Source organism: Notothenia rossii, assembly GCF_949606895.1.
Source record: "Notothenia rossii genome assembly, chromosome: 3".
NCBI classification, from domain to species: domain Eukaryota; kingdom Metazoa; phylum Chordata; class Actinopteri; order Perciformes; family Nototheniidae; genus Notothenia; species Notothenia rossii.
The window spans coordinates 1,968,038-1,985,289 of record NC_136901.1 but is presented as its reverse complement, the minus strand read 5'-3'; the positions used below and the strand labels follow the sequence as shown (position 1 = coordinate 1,985,289).

At 41.7% G+C, this 17,252-nt stretch overlaps 3 protein-coding genes across 4 annotated transcripts in view; 2 read left to right on the top strand and 1 right to left on the bottom strand.

Moving 5' to 3' along the window:
* The window catches only part of LOC307032182 (H(+)/Cl(-) exchange transporter 4-like), a 14,165-nt gene extending 11,106 nt beyond the window's left edge, over window positions 1–3,059 (top strand). Inside the window, exons 5-6 of the mRNA XM_079670006.1 lie at window positions 1,551–1,673; window positions 2,132–3,059. Of these exons, the coding sequence (XP_079526132.1) occupies window positions 1,551–1,673; window positions 2,132–2,221 (213 nt within the window). The 3' untranslated portion in view covers window positions 2,222–3,059. The remainder of the gene's footprint in view (window positions 1–1,550; window positions 1,674–2,131) is intronic.
* On the top strand, window positions 3,005–7,393 carry LOC307032183 (phospholipase A and acyltransferase 2-like). 2 transcript variants are annotated; one of them, XM_079670008.1, is made up of 5 exons: window positions 3,005–3,145; window positions 3,516–3,645; window positions 4,006–4,094; window positions 4,855–4,994; window positions 7,053–7,393. In XM_079670008.1, the coding sequence occupies exons 1-5, from the start codon at window positions 3,137–3,139 to the stop codon at window positions 7,054–7,056; spliced, it is 372 nt and encodes a 123-aa protein (XP_079526134.1). In that variant the 5' UTR covers window positions 3,005–3,136; the 3' UTR covers window positions 7,057–7,393. The 2 variants fall into 2 exon arrangements, with proteins under 2 accessions (XP_079526134.1, XP_079526133.1); XM_079670007.1 differs by having other exon boundaries at window positions 4,855–5,019.
* LOC307032181 (bifunctional epoxide hydrolase 2-like) lies at window positions 7,245–16,545 on the bottom strand. Its single transcript, XM_079670005.1, has 18 exons — window positions 16,255–16,545; window positions 15,546–15,624; window positions 15,252–15,414; window positions 13,459–13,649; window positions 12,246–12,368; window positions 11,880–11,951; window positions 11,682–11,777; window positions 10,793–10,871; window positions 10,489–10,523; window positions 10,104–10,130; window positions 9,920–10,005; window positions 9,679–9,790; window positions 9,491–9,565; window positions 9,053–9,095; window positions 8,871–8,973; window positions 8,710–8,779; window positions 8,346–8,426; window positions 7,245–7,692 (listed from the first exon to the last, which is right to left on the bottom strand). The coding sequence occupies exons 1-18, from the start codon at window positions 16,356–16,358 to the stop codon at window positions 7,579–7,581; spliced, it is 1,653 nt and encodes a 550-aa protein (XP_079526131.1). The 5' UTR covers window positions 16,359–16,545; the 3' UTR covers window positions 7,245–7,578.
* Between the last annotated feature and the right edge of the window lie 707 nt (window positions 16,546–17,252).

Genomic DNA, 17,252 nt, shown 5'->3' with positions numbered 1-17,252 from the left:
ACAGAGGGGATTGTGGGGAAAGAGATGGCTGTTTGAGGAAGCTCCCATTTATTAACATTTCAACAAACAAGTTGCATATTTGCATAACGTATTCAAGTGTTAGCATTTAGTGCAATAGTAGCTACAGAACATGTGCTGTGTAAACTGTACTGTATAAGAGTGCGCTTAAGACCTTCCTTTTTGATAAAGCTTATAGTTAGGGCTGATTAGATTCAGCCCCTAGTTTTGCTGATATAGGCTTAGTTTGTCGGGGGACATCTTACTTCTTCCTTCTCTCAGTCTATACCTGTGTACTCTCATGTTCCGATTAACCCAGCTTCCCCAAATTTCTTTCTTTTTGGTGTCTATATACGCCGGGATCCGGAGTCATGGATGATCCTGCGGTCCTGTGTCATGGATTGCGAGTCCTGGATCTTGAGTCGTGGCTGCGGTCCTGGATCATAAGTCCTGGATGGATATCCTCGTGGATTCATCTTCCTATTATACACACATGCATTTCCAAACATTTGGACTACCTATGTTGCAAATGTATTATCTTTTCAATTTACACACGGCATCTATTGCACGTCTGTCCGTCCTGGGAGAGGGATCCCTCCTCTGTTGCTCTCCCTGAGGTTTCTCCCATTTTTCCCTTTAAACTGTGGGGTTTTCTCTGGAAGTTTTTCCTTGTACGATGTGAGGGTCTAAGGACAGAGGGTCTGAGGACAGAGGGTCTAAGGACAGAGGGTCTGAGGACAGAGGGTCTAAGGACAGAGGGTCTAAGGACAGAGGGTGTCGTATTGTCATACTGATATTCTGTACAAACTGTGAAGTCCACTGAGACAAATGTAACATTTGTGATATTGGGCTATATAAATAAACATTGATTGATTGATTGATTGATTGTATCACATAGCGTTTCAGACACACACACTTTTCAACTTTCAAACTTAAACGGTCCGCTCCCAGCGCACGTACCGGCAGTGATCTACAGCAGTGGTTTTCAACCAGTGGGACGGGGACAAACTGTCTCGCTCTCGTAATGTCTGTCTGTCTTGCTCTCGTTCTGTCTCTCGTACCACTCTCGGTTCCACTTTTACTTTTGCGCGCTACCTGTCTCACTCTTTTCCGGCCTCCAGCTTTTCCTGCTGGAGCCCGCCGCTTAAAGGTGGGGGGCGCGGACCGGCCATAGAGCCCATAGAGTTAAAGGTGGTGGACTGTAACCTGTAAAACCCATAGATTTAGGAGGTCCCCTAGTGGCCGTTAGCTGTACAAATCCATAGATTAGCCGCACCGTTATATAAGCCGCAGGGTCGTAAAATGGGAAAAAAGGCGCGGCTTATAGTCCGAAAATTACGGTATATCAACACACATTTATAAATATGCACACATTAAGACATAAATAAAAGCACAACAATCAATATATACAAAATAACAGTCACTTCAAAATCTGTGAGAAATGTACATTAGTGAAAGACTGTCCTTAGCAGCCTAAAAAGAGTCTTCGGTTTTCGGGACAGAAAGACTGGACACTGTAGATTTCAGTCCCTGCTATATTTGACTTGTTTCAGGGAGGGGGAGCGTACCTGTTGAACTACTTCCTGTACGTCCTGTGGGCTCTGCTGTTTTCCTTCCTGGCCGTGTCCCTGGTGCGAGTGTTCGCTCCGTACGCCTGCGGCTCAGGAATCCCCGAGGTGAGAAACTCCAATGCTGCACATTTTCCTTTATCGTATATGGCATTCATTTTGGCGTGGATGTACGTTTATTTTATGTTGTAAGATGAAACTCAGCTCCTGTAATGAGTCTGTTAGAAAATGTGTTTCCAAAATACAGACAGTCATAGCTGTAAGGGGAAAGATGTACACATTTAAAAACCATTGATGCCACAATGTGTTGATCACACTTCCATTGCAGGCCATATCCATATCAAACTTTTAAAAGTCGAAATTGTATTTTTTACTGCCTGTGTGTGTGTGTGTGTGTGTGTGTGTGTGTGTGTGTGTGTGTGTGTGTGTGTGTGTGTGTGTGTGTGTGTGTGTGTGTGTGTGTGTGTGTGTGTGTGTGTGTGTGTGTGTGTGTGTGTGTGTGTGTGTGTGTGTGTGTGTGTGTGTGTGTGTGTGTGTGTGTGTGTGTGTCACTGGTGAACCTCCAGCTCAGGTGCCTTCTGACGGACTGTGATGCTGCACTGACTTTAAAAAAGTGGCATTGTGTGTTTGAGCTGCAAAACACACACGCACTTTGAATCAATGAAAGTGTGTTTCCTTCAGTAAATGCCGTGCTCACACTTTCTGTGTGTCGTGGATCTGAATCTGCAGATAATCTATATTTTGTAAATGTGGGTGGGTGGTCTTCATGAAGATGATCTCAGAAGCTTTCAGGTTGTGTTAGACTGCTTCTGTTTCTCAGCGGGGTTCATTGTCATTTCTCCACCAATCACAGCGCTTTAGAGCCAGTGAATGGGGGTCTGACAAAGAGGTGTAATCAAACCAGAGTTAAAGGAGCAACACGTGATTATTGTGACATTAAATCAGGACATTTTTCCACAGGAGCCCCTCCAGCTGTTTTTTTTATCCGTAAAGTTTGACATGGAGACGGAAATGTGTTTGTATTTAAGAGGATATTATAGCCAGCCTGTTTATCTCTCAGACGGCAACAATTCAGGGAAAAATAAAATAAAGTTTAGCGATGAAAGGACTCGCTTCATATTTCCACAAGGGGTTTTCTTTAGATTTTCTCCAGGCGTTATTTTAGGTTCATTAAGCTTCAAACGAGTAGCTGTCAATCAAACCCAGGCTCTTTTCAAATCAAATCTTAATACCCAAGGAAACCAGCCTTTAGCTTTCAGTAATAATGGTTTCTGCACACTCTGTCTTCTTATCTCTCATTAAAACCCGTCTGATTGGAGCTGCGTTGAAGCTACTTCCTGTTTTCAAGCCTTCCGTTCAGGAAGCACCTGCTTCACACGCCCTGAGGTGGAGGGACTCCGTGGTGCGTGGAAGAAACGCAGAAACGTCCCCAAAAAAAAATCACCCTCCAGCACAAATGACACCTGAAGGGACGCGAAGACACTGCGACACAAAGTCTATCACACACACATGAGACTGTGATCAGTGTGTGTGGGTTTCATTTCAGACAGCTGCAGTATTAACTCAAACCCATGGGCCTGGTGAGTACAGACGAAACATCTTTATTTACAATCTTTATCTGTTTTGTTGTTTCCAAAATGAGTGCAGAAATCCTTTAAAGTCTGTGTCCACATGTTGGTAACATTATTTTAATTCTCTAATATTTTTTGCACAAGCCATTTAAAAAGCACATTTCCAGGTTATCAAAGTGTGAAAAGACTCTCTTGCTTTGTCTGTTTATCTCTTAATTTAATCAAAGTGACTCTGAATAGCCCATTTGACCCAAGAAAGTAAATCATTCTCTTAATATTTAGATGTTCACGTTGGAAACAAAGTTGTTTTTCACACACTAGGAATTAGCCTTGATATTTTTGTACGTATAACAATAAAATACTAATTAAAAATCTGCAGACGCAGTCCCGTCCCGAGGTGTTCCCGGGGGACATCGTGGAGTATCCCAGGAACAAATACTTCTCTCACTTCGCTGTGTACTACGGAGAGAAGGACGGCGTTCCCTACGTCGCTCACCTGACCTGTCGAGGTCAGTGTTTCCTGCTTTTCTTACTGACCTCATTTGACCCCAATTAGGTTGTTGCGTTGGATAAGTACATTTCAATCAAGATTATGAAGTTAGAATAAAACATGTGTGTGTTCAGTCAGCATGTAGTTCCTCTGCTTGTCCAGAGCTGAGGAACATTAATTAACATTAACATAAAGGGGTTTTATAATCTTTATTTTCAGCAGCCTTATTCTTTCTTGTGACACATCCCAGATAAAAATCTTGTGTGGTTCAAATATTCAGAAATGATGATATGGGGATGTTTTTAGCACATTTGGTTAATTTACTGACACGTGTGACTCTTCAAACTCTTTGTGATATTATATCTGTTTGTTTGTTCAGATTCAGACTCCAAGATGATTCTGTTTGGCCGGGCTCTGAGGTCAGAGATCAAACTGGATCCACTGGAGCTGCTGGGGAAGAAATACAAGGTGACACACCATCTCATATCTGAAGAATATTCAAATGTATATTTAGATTGTAATGCTTTGTACATCAAACAATACAAATAGTGGGGAATATATTGTTAAGAAAAGCTTTAAACTGTTAGGAAAACTCTCCCTGGTCCCCGGCTTGAGCTTGAGCCTCAGGATCCATGTATCTGTGATCCTCTCCAGAATGGAAGTAGTCATCACATACAGAGCATCAACTAGTTCCTGAACAGTGTCCTTCACATGCTGATATCCAAGAGAGGGAGTTACACAGTCACAAGATGGAGGAATACCGGTTCTTGTAGGTAATCATAGGATTGTCATCAACAAAATGTTGAGTTTTTTCTCAAAATGTTTTGAGAAAACATTCTGACTTTTTTTCAAAATCTCAAAATTCTGACTTTTTCTCAAATTCTGACTTTTTCTCAAAATTATGACTTTTTCACAAAATTATGAGTTTTTCTCAAAATTATGAGTTTTTCTCAAAATTATGACTTTTTCTCTCAAATTATGATTTTTACTCAAAATTATGAGTTTTTCTAGTGAATAAATTAAATTGTTTAAGTTTTCCGCACTCTCAGGCGATTTGTAATCTGTTCTAGAAAAACAATGTGGTTTTTAGGATTTCAAGAAGCATATAAAACAAACAATGTGAACATTTATCCATGCTGGAAGTAGATTTAGATGTGTTAGGAGTTAGTATTTTTAAACACGAGTATCTGTACTTCTACTTGAGTAAAGAATGTGTACTTCTGCTCAGGTCAACAACATGATGGACGACTGTTTCTCAGTCAGGGATTTCCACAGCGTGGTGAAGCCGGCCATCGACGACCTGATGGGGCGCGAGGTGACCTTCGACATCCTGTTTCATAACAGCGAGCACCAGGCCACGCTCCTCAGGTACGGAGTCAAGAAGTCCCAGCAGGTGAGGCTTTTGAAATAGTATCAGCATTCTTGACTTTATTCCTCAGATATTTAATGATAAACGAGCAGAGATGGTACAAGTACACACATCCTTTACTCAAGTAGAAGATACTCGTGTTAAAAGTACTGACTAAACTTCTTTCCTCAAGTCAAAGTAAAGAACTTTGAAATGTACTTCAGTAAAAAGTACCCATAACTAGCAGCTGTTTTAAAGAGTACCTGACCTCCCTTTATATTAATAGAACAATAATGTCATTGTTAGCTAATGAATGTTTCCATGGTGACCAACGGCAACATGACAACGTTTCCATTGGTCCCTCTTCTTTAGAGAAGACCAGGAAATGATGGATACACGCATCGTGTTCAAATCAATAGGCACGCAATGAGTCTAAATAATAATGATCACGCCACCAAACACACATTCAGACTAAAGGAACCAGCCTGTTTGGAAAATGAGAGAAGTAGAAAGTACAGGTATTTGAGTTCAACATGTAAGAAGTAGAAAGTACAGGTATTTGTGTTCAACATGTAAGAAGTAGAAAGTACAGGTATTTGGGTTCAACATGTAAGAAGTAGAAAGTACAGGTATTTGAGTTCAACATGTAAGAAGTAGAAAGTACAGGTATTTGAGTTCAACATGTAAGAAGTAGAAAGTACAGGTATTTGAGTTCAACATGTAAGAAGTAGAAAGTACAGGTATTTGAGTTCAACATGTAAGAAGTAGAAAGTACAGGTATTTGTGTTCAACATGTAAGAAGTAGAAAGTTCAGGTATTTGAGTTCAACATCTAAGAAGTAGAAAGTACAGGTATTTGAGTTCAACATGTAAGAAGTAGAAAGTACAGGTATTTGTGTTCAACATGTGAGAAGTAGAAAGTACAGGTATTTGTGTTCAACATGTAAGAAGTAGAAAGTACAGGTATTTGTGTTCAACATGTGAGAAGTAGAAAGTACAGGTATTTGTGTTCAACATGTAAGAAGTAGAAAGTACAGGTATTTGTGTTCAACATGTGAGAAGTAGAAAGTACAGGTATTTGTGTTCAACATGTAAGAAGTAGAAAGTTCAGGTATTTGAGTTCAACATCTAAGAAGTAGAAAGTACAGGTATTTGAGTTCAACATGTAAGAAGTAGAAAGTACAGGTATTTGTGTTCAACATGTGAGAAGTAGAAAGTACAGGTATTTGAGTTCAACATGTAAGAAGTAGAAAGTACAGGTATTTGTGTTCAACATGTGAGAAGTAGAAAGTACAGGTATTTGAGTTCAACATGTAAGAAGTAGAAAGTTCAGGTATTTGTGTTCAACATGTAAGAAGTAGAAAGTACAGGTATTTGAGTTCAACATGTAAGAAGTAGAAAGTACAGGTATTTGAGTTCAACATGTAAGAAGTAGAAAGTACAGGTATTTGTGTTCAACATGTAAGAAGTAGAAAGTACAGGTATTTGAGTTCAACATGTCAGAAGTAGAAAGTACAGGTATTTGAGTTCAACATGTAAGAAGTAGAAAGTACAGGTATTTGAGTTCAACATGTAAGAAGTAGAAAGTACAGGTATTTGAGTTCAACATGTAAGAAGTAGAAAGTACAGGTATTTGAGTTCAACATGTAAGAAGTAGAAAGTACAGGTATTTGAGTTCAACATGTAAGAAGTAGAAAGTACAGGTATTTGAGTTCAACATGTAAGAAGTAGAAAGTACAGGTATTTGTGTTCAACATGTAAGAAGTAGAAAGTACAGGTATTTGTGTTCAACATGTAAGAAGTAGAAAGTACAGGTATTTGGGTTCAACATGTAAGAAGTAGAGAGTACAGGTATTTGAGTTCAACATGTAAGAAGTAGAAAGTACAGGTATTTGTGTTCAAAATGTAAGAAGTCAAAGTAAAAAGTTGTGGAGTAAAGTACTGATACCAGAAAAAGTATAAGTATTTATACACTACTTCCCACCTCTGTAAACGAGTTTCCTCCGTGTTTTCCCACCTTTACTTCTGCAAGGTTTGTTAACATGCAGTTAAATGGGAACGATTGTATGTTTTTTACAGATAGAGAGGATTTATGAGCACATCATGCCGTCCTGGAAGAAGCTGTTCAAGCAGAAGAAACTGTGAAGCGTTTTCTGTTCACTTCCCATCTCCAACACCAGGGGGCGACACTGTGCTCACACATGCCTGATTTCAAGCATTGAGTTAACGCATGTTTTGATCTCATAATAAATGAAGTTATTATGCAAGTCGTATTTTTTAAATGTCTCTCTGTTTTATTAGAATTGTATATGTATTTTTTCATCTCTGCGGTTTTCATTGTATTTTCTTTTGTATAACAAGTGCATTTCTTCCAGCCCAGTTAAACACATTTTATGAACAATAAATGATATTCATTCACACCTGAATTGTCAGTTATCATTGTAGTATTAAATAAAGGTGCACATTCCACTCATCAAACCCCCATAAATGTGTTATTTTAGTCCAAAAAGCTGTGAAATGTAAGCAGATATTACATTATGATTGATTTCTTCAGTTCAGACAAAATCATTTAATGTGATTTAGTGAGAATCTTTTAGTTGTGATGTTATTTCAGAGTCTCTGAGAGCCAGGAGATCAGGATCCTGTTGGTCTCCGCCGGATGCTCCATCTGGATCCAGTGTCCGCACTCCTCGATGTGTCCTCGCTTCAGGTCAGGGATCTGCATCGAAAAACAAATATGAATCACCCCTGGGGGGTTATAGGAAACAGGCCCCACACCTCACAGTCTCTGATGGTTATACGGTCTTTTTCTGTCCCTTTTGTGTCCCTTTTGTGTCCCTTAGTGTGTCTATTGTGTCCCTTAGTGGGTCTCTTAGTGGGTCTCTTAGTGGGTCTCTTAGTGGGTCTTTGAGGTCATTTTGTGTCTCTTTTTAGGCAATTTCAGTCATTTTGTGTCTTTTGGTCAATTTGTGTCCCGATTGGTTCTACTGTGTGTCTTTATAGGCAATTTTAGTCACATTGAGTCATTTTGTGTCAATTTGCTTCCCTCTTATCTTCATTTTGTGTCCCTTCGTGGGTCTATTGTGTCTCTTTTAGGTCATTTTGTGTGTCTTTATAGGCAATTTCAGACACTGTGTGGTCAATTTGTGTCCCTTAGTGGGTCTTTGAGCTCATTTTGTGTGTCTATTGTGTCTATATAGGCAATTTCAGTCATGGTGTGTCTTTTTGGTCAATTTGTGTCCCTTTTATCTTTGTTTTTTGTGTCCCTTAGTGGGTTTACTCATGTGTCTCTTTATAGACCACTTCAGTCACTGCGTGCTCAGTTGTGTGTCTGTGTGGTTGTTTAGGAGGGTCTCGCTGTTAGTTTCTCACCAAGTCCTCCATCCCCTTGGTGAAGGCCGGCAGCAGCACCTGGTCTTTACCTGCCGTCACCATCAGAGCAGGCATCAGCAGCTAACACACACACACACACACACACACACACACACACACTCACACACACACACTCACACACACACACACACACACACACACACACGAAACACACACACACACACACACACACACACACACACACGCGCATATTCGTTTTAATGAAATATATACACAATAATATTTTAAGAAATGACGGTCCAATAGGAAATCAAAGCACACGTCTCACTATAAAGATAGACGTAGTTCAAATGCATCCATGTGTTGGAGATCAGCTGTTTCTAATGAGCTGAATGAAACAGACCTTTGCAGAGGGCTGAGAGCACTTCCACCTCCAGCTCGCCTCCCCGTTACGATACCAGTTCAACGGCCTCCTGTCACACACAAGGCTCAGTGTTACACTCACTGGAGAGCTACTTTTGAAAAGGATGTTGTGTTTTCTGTCAGATCTGTTAAATGTTCCACCTGAAGCCTCGCTCCTTGTACTGGCTGACGTAGTACTGCAGCTCGGCCTCCGTCAGCATGCAGCCGCGGGGAATCTGCTCCGGCAGACCCACAAACAGACCCCCTGGAACACCACGTTGTTAAGAGGAGTTATCATATGTATTAAAAAGTGTGTATAAAGACACGTAAATCCTGATAGTCACCTCGAGCACAGACTCCTGCAGTGCTGAGTGCAGGGCGCGTCACCTGAGAGGCAGACACATGCATTTCTTATATTTATCATACTATTAAGAACTAATGTGTCTGTCTGTCTCTCTCTCTGTCTGTGTGTGTGTCTGTCTGTCTGTCTGTCTCTCTGTCTGTCTCTCTCTCTGTGTGTGTGTCTGTCTGTCTGTCTCTCTGTCTGTGTCCGTCTGTCTCTGTCTGTCTCTCTGTCTGTCTGTCTGTCTCTCTCTCTGTGTGTGTGTCTGTCTGTCTGTCTCTCTGTCTGTCTGTCTCTGTGTCTGTCTCTCTGTCTGTCTGTCTGTGCGTCTGTCTGTCTCTCTGTCTGTGTGTCTGTCTCTCTCTCTGTCTCTGTGTCTGTCTGTCTGTCTGTGTCTCTGTCTGCCTGTGTGTCTGTCTGTCTGTGTGTGTCTCCTCACCGCTTCTGCACTGCTGAAGAAGAAAATCTTAAACGTGCGCTCCAGATCTTTCTCCAGCTCTGCCTCTGCTACACCCTGGAACACACACACACACACACACACACACACACACACACACACACACACACACACTAAGTGGAAACGCTCCTAGCAGGAAGTGGCAGAACTGGTTTCAGTGGCAGACTCACTGGCTGTTGGAAGTAGAGCTGGTAGTCGAAGATAGGAATATCCTTCAGTTTCTCACCAGGATTCACAGAGGGAGAGGCGGGAAACAGAGGCGTGTTCAGAGAGGCCACTGCCCTGCACACACACACACACATTTTACGTGTGTGTGTGTGTGTGTGTGTGTGTGTGTGTGTGTGTGTGTGTGTGTGTGTGTGTGTGTGTGTGTGTGTGTGTGTGTGTGTGTGTGTGTACGCACGTACCTACCTCACTCTCTCGGGGTAATACTGAGCCATGTTCCACACCAGAGCGCCGCCCCAGTCGTGCCCCACCAGCGTGACCTGTGGCATCGCCTGCAGAAAAACACAAAATAAAAGATTATTTTTAAACTGCAATCAATTTAATTTACTTTATTTTTAAAAAGTGCTTCACTCAGTGCGTATTCACTCACCATTTTGTCCATAAATGTGATTAAATCCTGGAGAAAAAGCACGTTGTGTGGGGTTTAGAATCGTTCCTCGTAACATCGTTTCATATTATACTGAAGAGTAGTTTCTGAACCTAAATATTATTATAAATATCGAACAATCATTCCATTATTTTCCACATTAATGGTTTGGTTCATATCTGAACATTTTCAAAAATGGTTCATTCGAGTTTCAGCCCTAAAAGAACAATAACATGAAGAAGCTGTGTGTGTGTGTGTGTGTGTGTGTGTGTGTGTGTGTGTGTGTGTGTGTGTGTGTGTGTGTGTGTGTGTGTGTGTGTGTGTGTGTGTGTGTGTGTGTGTGTGTGTGTGTGTGTGTGTGTGTGTGTGTGTGTGTGTGGTGTCATACCTTGCAAAGTTGCTCCTGGGAATACTCCTCTATGTCTGTAAGTGGTAAAAACAACGTTGAAATAAGTAGTTCTTGCTATCTATGTAGTTAATCATTGACTATACGTCTACGGTGGCCCTGAGGGTCAAAACATAACATTTCAACTGTTTTGTGAATTATTTTAGTTGTTTTTGATATGTTTCTGTGTTTTGTGAGTTGTGTAAAATGTTTTTTTTTTTTGTGAATTAATTTGCATTTTGATCATCGTTGTTGTGTTTTGACCTTCAGGGCCACCGTATTACGGCTGCATGTGAACGTAGTTCACCTGGAGGCGCGGTGGACTCCCCGAACCCCTTCATGTCCAGAGCCAGAACCCTGAAGCCAGCGGCCGCCATGGCAGGTATCTGCAGCAGAGAGAGGTACGAAACACTGTTATGGGATGTATATGAAATGGTTGTTGTTTTATTATGCATGCTTGTTGTTGGGAAAATCCTGAGTGTCCTCTTCCAACATGAGAGTAACATGATATCAAAGGTATCAACTGTAGCTGTGAACATGACAGGATGTGTGATTACCTAGAAGAGCATCAGGACTGTTTGAGGCATATGATAGCTATGTGATTAACATGATGATTCAGCCTCTATGGAGAGAGACATATGACAAGCATGATCATTTCTGACGTGGAGCTAATCTGAAGTAAACATTGAATACTGCTTTCTATTCCTCCATCTTGTGACTGTGTAACTCCCTCTCTTGGATATCAGCATGTGAAGGACACTGTTCAGGAACTAGTTGATGCTCTGTATGTGATGACTCCTTCCATTCTGGAGAGGATCACAGATACATGGATCCTGAGATTCAAGCTCAAGCTGGGGACGGTGTTTGTCTAACACTTGTGCTTTATGAAAGGTTTCACTTTACCTGGAACCTTTCATAAAGTGTCAACAAGTGTTAGACAAACATTTTGAGATTTTGAGAAAAAGTCAGAATGTTGAGAAAAAGTCAGAATTTTAAGAAAGCCAGAATTTTAAGATTTTTAGAAAAAGTCAGCATTTTGAGATTTTAAGAAAAGATACCAACACATTATCTTTTTTTGTTTTGACTACTTCCATTCTGGAGAGGATCACAGATACATGGATCCTGAGATTCAAGCTCAAGCCGGGGACGAGAGATATTTGTCTAACACTTGTGCTTTATGAAAGGTTTCATGTTACCTGGAACCTCCAGGAGAACCAGCTCTCAGGGAAGCCGTGGCACAGCAGGACGGGCGGACCTGAGCCCATTTCAACAAAATGGGTCCTCACACCGGGCTGACACGTGAGAAACATTACCGTTAAGAGAAACATTACCGTTAAACATACAGGAAACAACATTTACACTGTGGTTTACTCTCTTCTTGAAGAGATGATTACCCTGATGGTAACGAATCCATGAGACACTTCCTCAGGGCTGCAGGAGGGCGGAGGACTCTCTGCTCCATCAGCCTGAAACACACATTCACTTTCACTAACACACAAGTCATCTCTAACAGACATAACTCCTTGTCTGCATGCGGGCTTACATTTCATATTTATCTTATGTTTACATTTTCAAATGAGGCGTTATGTGATGCTAACTTTAAGTAATCTTTCTACAAATAGATACAGATGCTAAAATAAATCTAAAAATGGACAGCTTTAGCCTGTCTCTCCGTAATCCACCCTGGTGTGTCTTTATCTATCCATGCCCAGTTGTGTTGTGTCCTTCCTATAAAGCAGAAAGGTAAGAACTGTCCACACCTGAACTCCTGTGAAGTGGGCCAGTTTCTTCAGAGCGTCGTCCAGGTTTTCCACCAAGATGGCCTTCATCCCCACTCCCTCTGCTGCCTTCACACCTTCCTCATCTGCATCCAGCCACACGGCCTGAGAGGAGACGGGCTGATCAAACTGTCCTGACCGTCTGCACACGTCACTAACACTACCTTTTAGAAGGTGTTTATCTGGTGCATAAGGCTTGGCTGCAGTCTGATGTGTTCTCTGTGGAAAGTTGCTTTTGTACACTGAGAATGAAACGCTGTGTGTTAAGGCTCACAACGTTAAGAGAGAAGACTTCGCTTCCTGTTTCCATGATTTTACAAGCTGGAAATATTAGGCATGTTGTTGCATTAGCAAAGCTCCTCTTCCAAGTTAACAGTAAATATAGAAAGATGATCTAGGGCAGGGGCGTCAAACTCAATTTCATCACGGGCCACATCAGCATTATGGTTGCACTCAAAGGGCCGGTTGTAACTTTAAGACTATATAAAAATACATATACAAATATTTAATATATATAAAATAATGTTTTATATTACATGATTGCCTCTGCATTGGATTATTATCGGATAGGGTAATAACTTCATAATTAACTACGTCTGAAAGCAGAAGTCTAGGGCAAACAATTGCAAGTCTCTTCAGTGAGAATGTCACAAAATGATTTAAAAAGAAAAGCCAAATTCTGGAAGAACAAAAAACTAAAAGTGAAATTTTGAAGGAAAAAAAAATCTAATTCTGAGAAAAATACAAATTCTAAGAAAAAAGTCAAATTTGAGATGAATTGTGGGACATGTAGTTTCTGGGCAACGTGCTTCTGTAAAGTAGCATGTAACCTTATAATAATCATATTATATTCTTAGCAAGCTCTTATGGGGCCACATGAAATGAAGTCGCGGGCCGGATTTGGCCCCCGGGCCTTGAGTTTGACACGGACACCCCTGATAGGGTTAGGGTTGATGGATTACTGAACAGGTCTACTGCACACAGAGCCTCTTTTTGAAGCTACTGCTAATGTTTTATTCTTGGGATGTCACAAATAGACACAGAGAGGATAAACAACGTCCGTGAAGAAGTGAAGAAAAGACAAAACAACGTCAAAGAGAGCAAAACGACCAAAGTGCTACAGAGAGCAAAAACAGAAATCCTGCTGAACTCAATATTTAGTATCATTTCATGACTTTAGCTATGCGCTGTTCACCTGTTGTGACGTCACTCCCAGGTGCTTCAGAGCGCACCTGAACATGGCGGGCTCGGGGACCATGTGACCTGAGCGACACGACTGGAGGACCAGGTCGAAGCGGCCGCCAAGAAGCGAGAGCAGGTGGGCGGGGCCATCTCCTGCCGCGCTGTCATCCAGCCAGTGATTGGCCAGCACGGCTGTCAGTAACCCTGATAGTTAGAAAAATATCTCTCGTCACCGGCTTGAGCTTGAATCTCAGGATCCATGTATCTGTGATCCTCTCCAGAATGGAAGGAGTCATCACATACAGAGCATCAACTAGTTCCTGAACAGTGTCCTTCACATGCTGATATCCAAGAGAGGGAGTTACACAGTCACAAGATGGAGGAATAGAAAGCAGTATTCAATGTTTACTTCAGATTAGCTCCACGTCAGAAATGATCATGCTTGTCATATGTCTCTCTCCATAGAGGCTGAATCATCATGTTAATCACATAGCTATCATATGCCTCAAACAGTCCTGATGCTCTTCTAGGTAATCACACATCCTGTCATGTTCACAGCTGCAGTTGGGATACCTTTGTGATCATGTTACTCTCATGTTAGTCTCATTTTGATGGGCTGTCTTCTGAGTGGTTGAACATTGCAAATGGTGTTCCTCAAGGTTCTGTTTTAGGTCCACTTTTATTCTCCATCTATATCAACAGTTTAGGTGATAATGTGGATGAAGCTACTTTACATTTCCATACGGATGGTACCGTGATGTACTGTGCAGGTCCCTCCATTCAGGAGGCTGGTGTTAAATTACAGACTGTTTTTAACATTATTCAGACTCAGCTCTCTGAACTAAAGCTTCTTTTAAAATGTTGATAAAACCAAGGTAATGCTCTTTTCAAAAGCTAAAAAGACTCCAGAGCCTGTTTTAGATATTGTAACTACGCAAGGAATAAAACTTGAAGTGGTTACCTGTTACAAATACCTTGGTATCTGGCTGGATGACTGTCTCTCTTTTAAACTTCATGTCAATAACCTGCTTAAAAAGCTGAGGGTTAGGCTAGGTTTCTTTTTCAGGAACAAGTCCTGTTTCTCGCTTGAGGCCAGGAAAAGGCTCTGTGACCTTTTGACCTGTGCTGGACTATGGTGATCTGATGTATATGAATGCACCTGCCCATTGCCTGGTCAAGTTAGATGCTACGTATCACAGTGCTCTAAGATTTGTGACAAATTGTAAAGCATTAACCCATCACTGTACCCTGTGTGCAAGGGCTGGTTTGCTTTCACTAACTGTACGGAGGCTCAGTCACTGGTACATTTTTTTATACAAAGCCATGTTAGGGAAACTTCCATCCTACATCTGCTCCCTGATCTCACGGAAAATTGTAAGTGGCTACTGCCTGAGATCAAATGCTGTGGTTTTATTAAATGTGCCAACTGCTAGGACTGTCTTAGGGAAGACAGCTTTTAGATGTGCAGCTCCACTGTCTTGGAATAGTCTGCAAAAGGAATGGAAACTGAGCAATCTGGTGCCACTAAATGTCTTTAAAGCTGGGTTGGATGCTACTCAATCGGAAGCTATTGGTACCTGTTTATGTGGATAATTGTGTAAATGATGCTGTATGATGTCCTTGTTGTTCTGCCTATGTTTCTATGTTTCATGTGGAACTACTTGAGCAGGTCTCCCTTGAAAAAGAGATCAATGATCTCAATGGGATTCATCTGATTAAATAAAGGCTTGAAATTAAATTAAATGTTGGAAGGGGACACTCAGTATTTTCCCAAACAGGTGTGTGTACAGGTGTTTGCAGATGTACCTCTGTGGTGCAGACGGGCAGCTGTCTGCAACACAGCTGGTTGGACGTCCATCATGGCGTCTTGGAGCTCCTTCAGCAGGCCTTTCACTGACCAATCAGATGGCAGAGACACACCCTGGACTTTGGCCTCCTTCACACACTCTGCCTCGAACGCTGGTATCATCTATACACAGACAGACAGACAGACAGACAGACAGACAGACAGACAGACACACACACACACACACACACACACACACACACAGTCAATGATAAGTACATTATTGTGGAAGTTAATGACCTCCCGTCACCCACCTGAGAAAGGGTCATCTCGCCTCGCTCTGCACGGATCATGGCGCTGTCCTTTCTGGACGCCACGCCGCACAGAAAACCTCTGGAAACATGAAGATCAAAGATAATTATAAGGAGCGTTTTGGCGTGAATATGAGAGTGTGAGGTGACCGTAAAATGAAGGTTAAACATACAGAAGCATTAGGTCATATATGAGAGTAGAAACACTCTCCTAATGTATTATTCATTTACATATGTTATTTATTCCTCTTTAAATGTCCAAATGTACTATTTTACTGATTTAATCCTTTTAATTCCACTCCACAGACGGCTGTTTCTAGTGAGTTTAACATCCAGCATGAATTAAAACCGAAAAAACTGATAATAAAATCAATTGAAGCTGGTAAATCTTCATCAGTTTTATAGTACCAGCAACCCTAGTTATATAAACACAGCACAGTGCTAAAGTTCAACATGTTTAAGAGTAACCACAGTTCAAACCCTACCAAAGTATTTGACTGCCTCTCCACTGACACATTAGAGTCAATACAGACATGCTCTAGTTTTAATAAAGACGTATGAACACAACTTCAACTTATCCAGATCACTCTTTCATACACAGTCTAAACAACAAGAGTATTTGTGTCTACTCTCGTGCAGTAGCATGTTCCCACGGTGTGATCAGATTTGCTCGTGTCACTGCAGACATGTGGGGTAGAAGTCGTCTCCTTACCCTGGCAGATTGTGCACCTCCTCCAACGTTTGGAAAACTTCCCGACGAGTGGAAGAGGCAGTAACTCCCCAGAAGTTGAACAAGACTGCTTTCTTCTCTGCCATGTCGAACCTTTTCTTAATGTCTGTTTGTTTCCGTCACAGGAACGCGTTTCCCCTGCTGCTGCAGGGAGCTTCTGTTCTTGCTGAGGGGAAACGCTGCCCTTTGTACACACTCACTACACACTGACTCACTACACACTGACTGACTACACACTGACTGACTACACACTGACTACACACTGACTGACTACACACTGACTGACTACACACTGACTACACACTGACTGACTACACACTGACTACACACTGACTCACTACACACTGACTGACTACACACTGACTACACACTGACTACACACTGACTGACTACACACTGACTACACACTGACTGACTACACACTGACTACACACTGACTGACTACACACTGACTACACACTGACTACACACTGACTGACTACACACTGACTACACACTGACTGACTACACACTGACTGACTACACACTGACTCACTACACACTGACTGACTACACACTGACTGACTACACACTGACTACACACTGACTGACTACACACTGACTGACTACACACTGACTACACACTGACTCACTACACACTGACTGACTACACACTGACTACACACTGACTACACACTGACTGACTACACACTGACTACACACTGACTGACTACACACTGACTACACACTGACTGACTACACACTGACTACACACTGACTACACACTGACTGACTACACACTGACTACACACTGACTGACTACACACTGACTGACTACACACTGACTGACTACACACTGACTACACACTGACTCACTACACACTGACTGACTACACACTGACTACACACTGACTGACTACACACTGACTGACTACACACTCACTACACACTCACTCACTACACACTCACTACACACTGACTACACACTGATTGACTACACA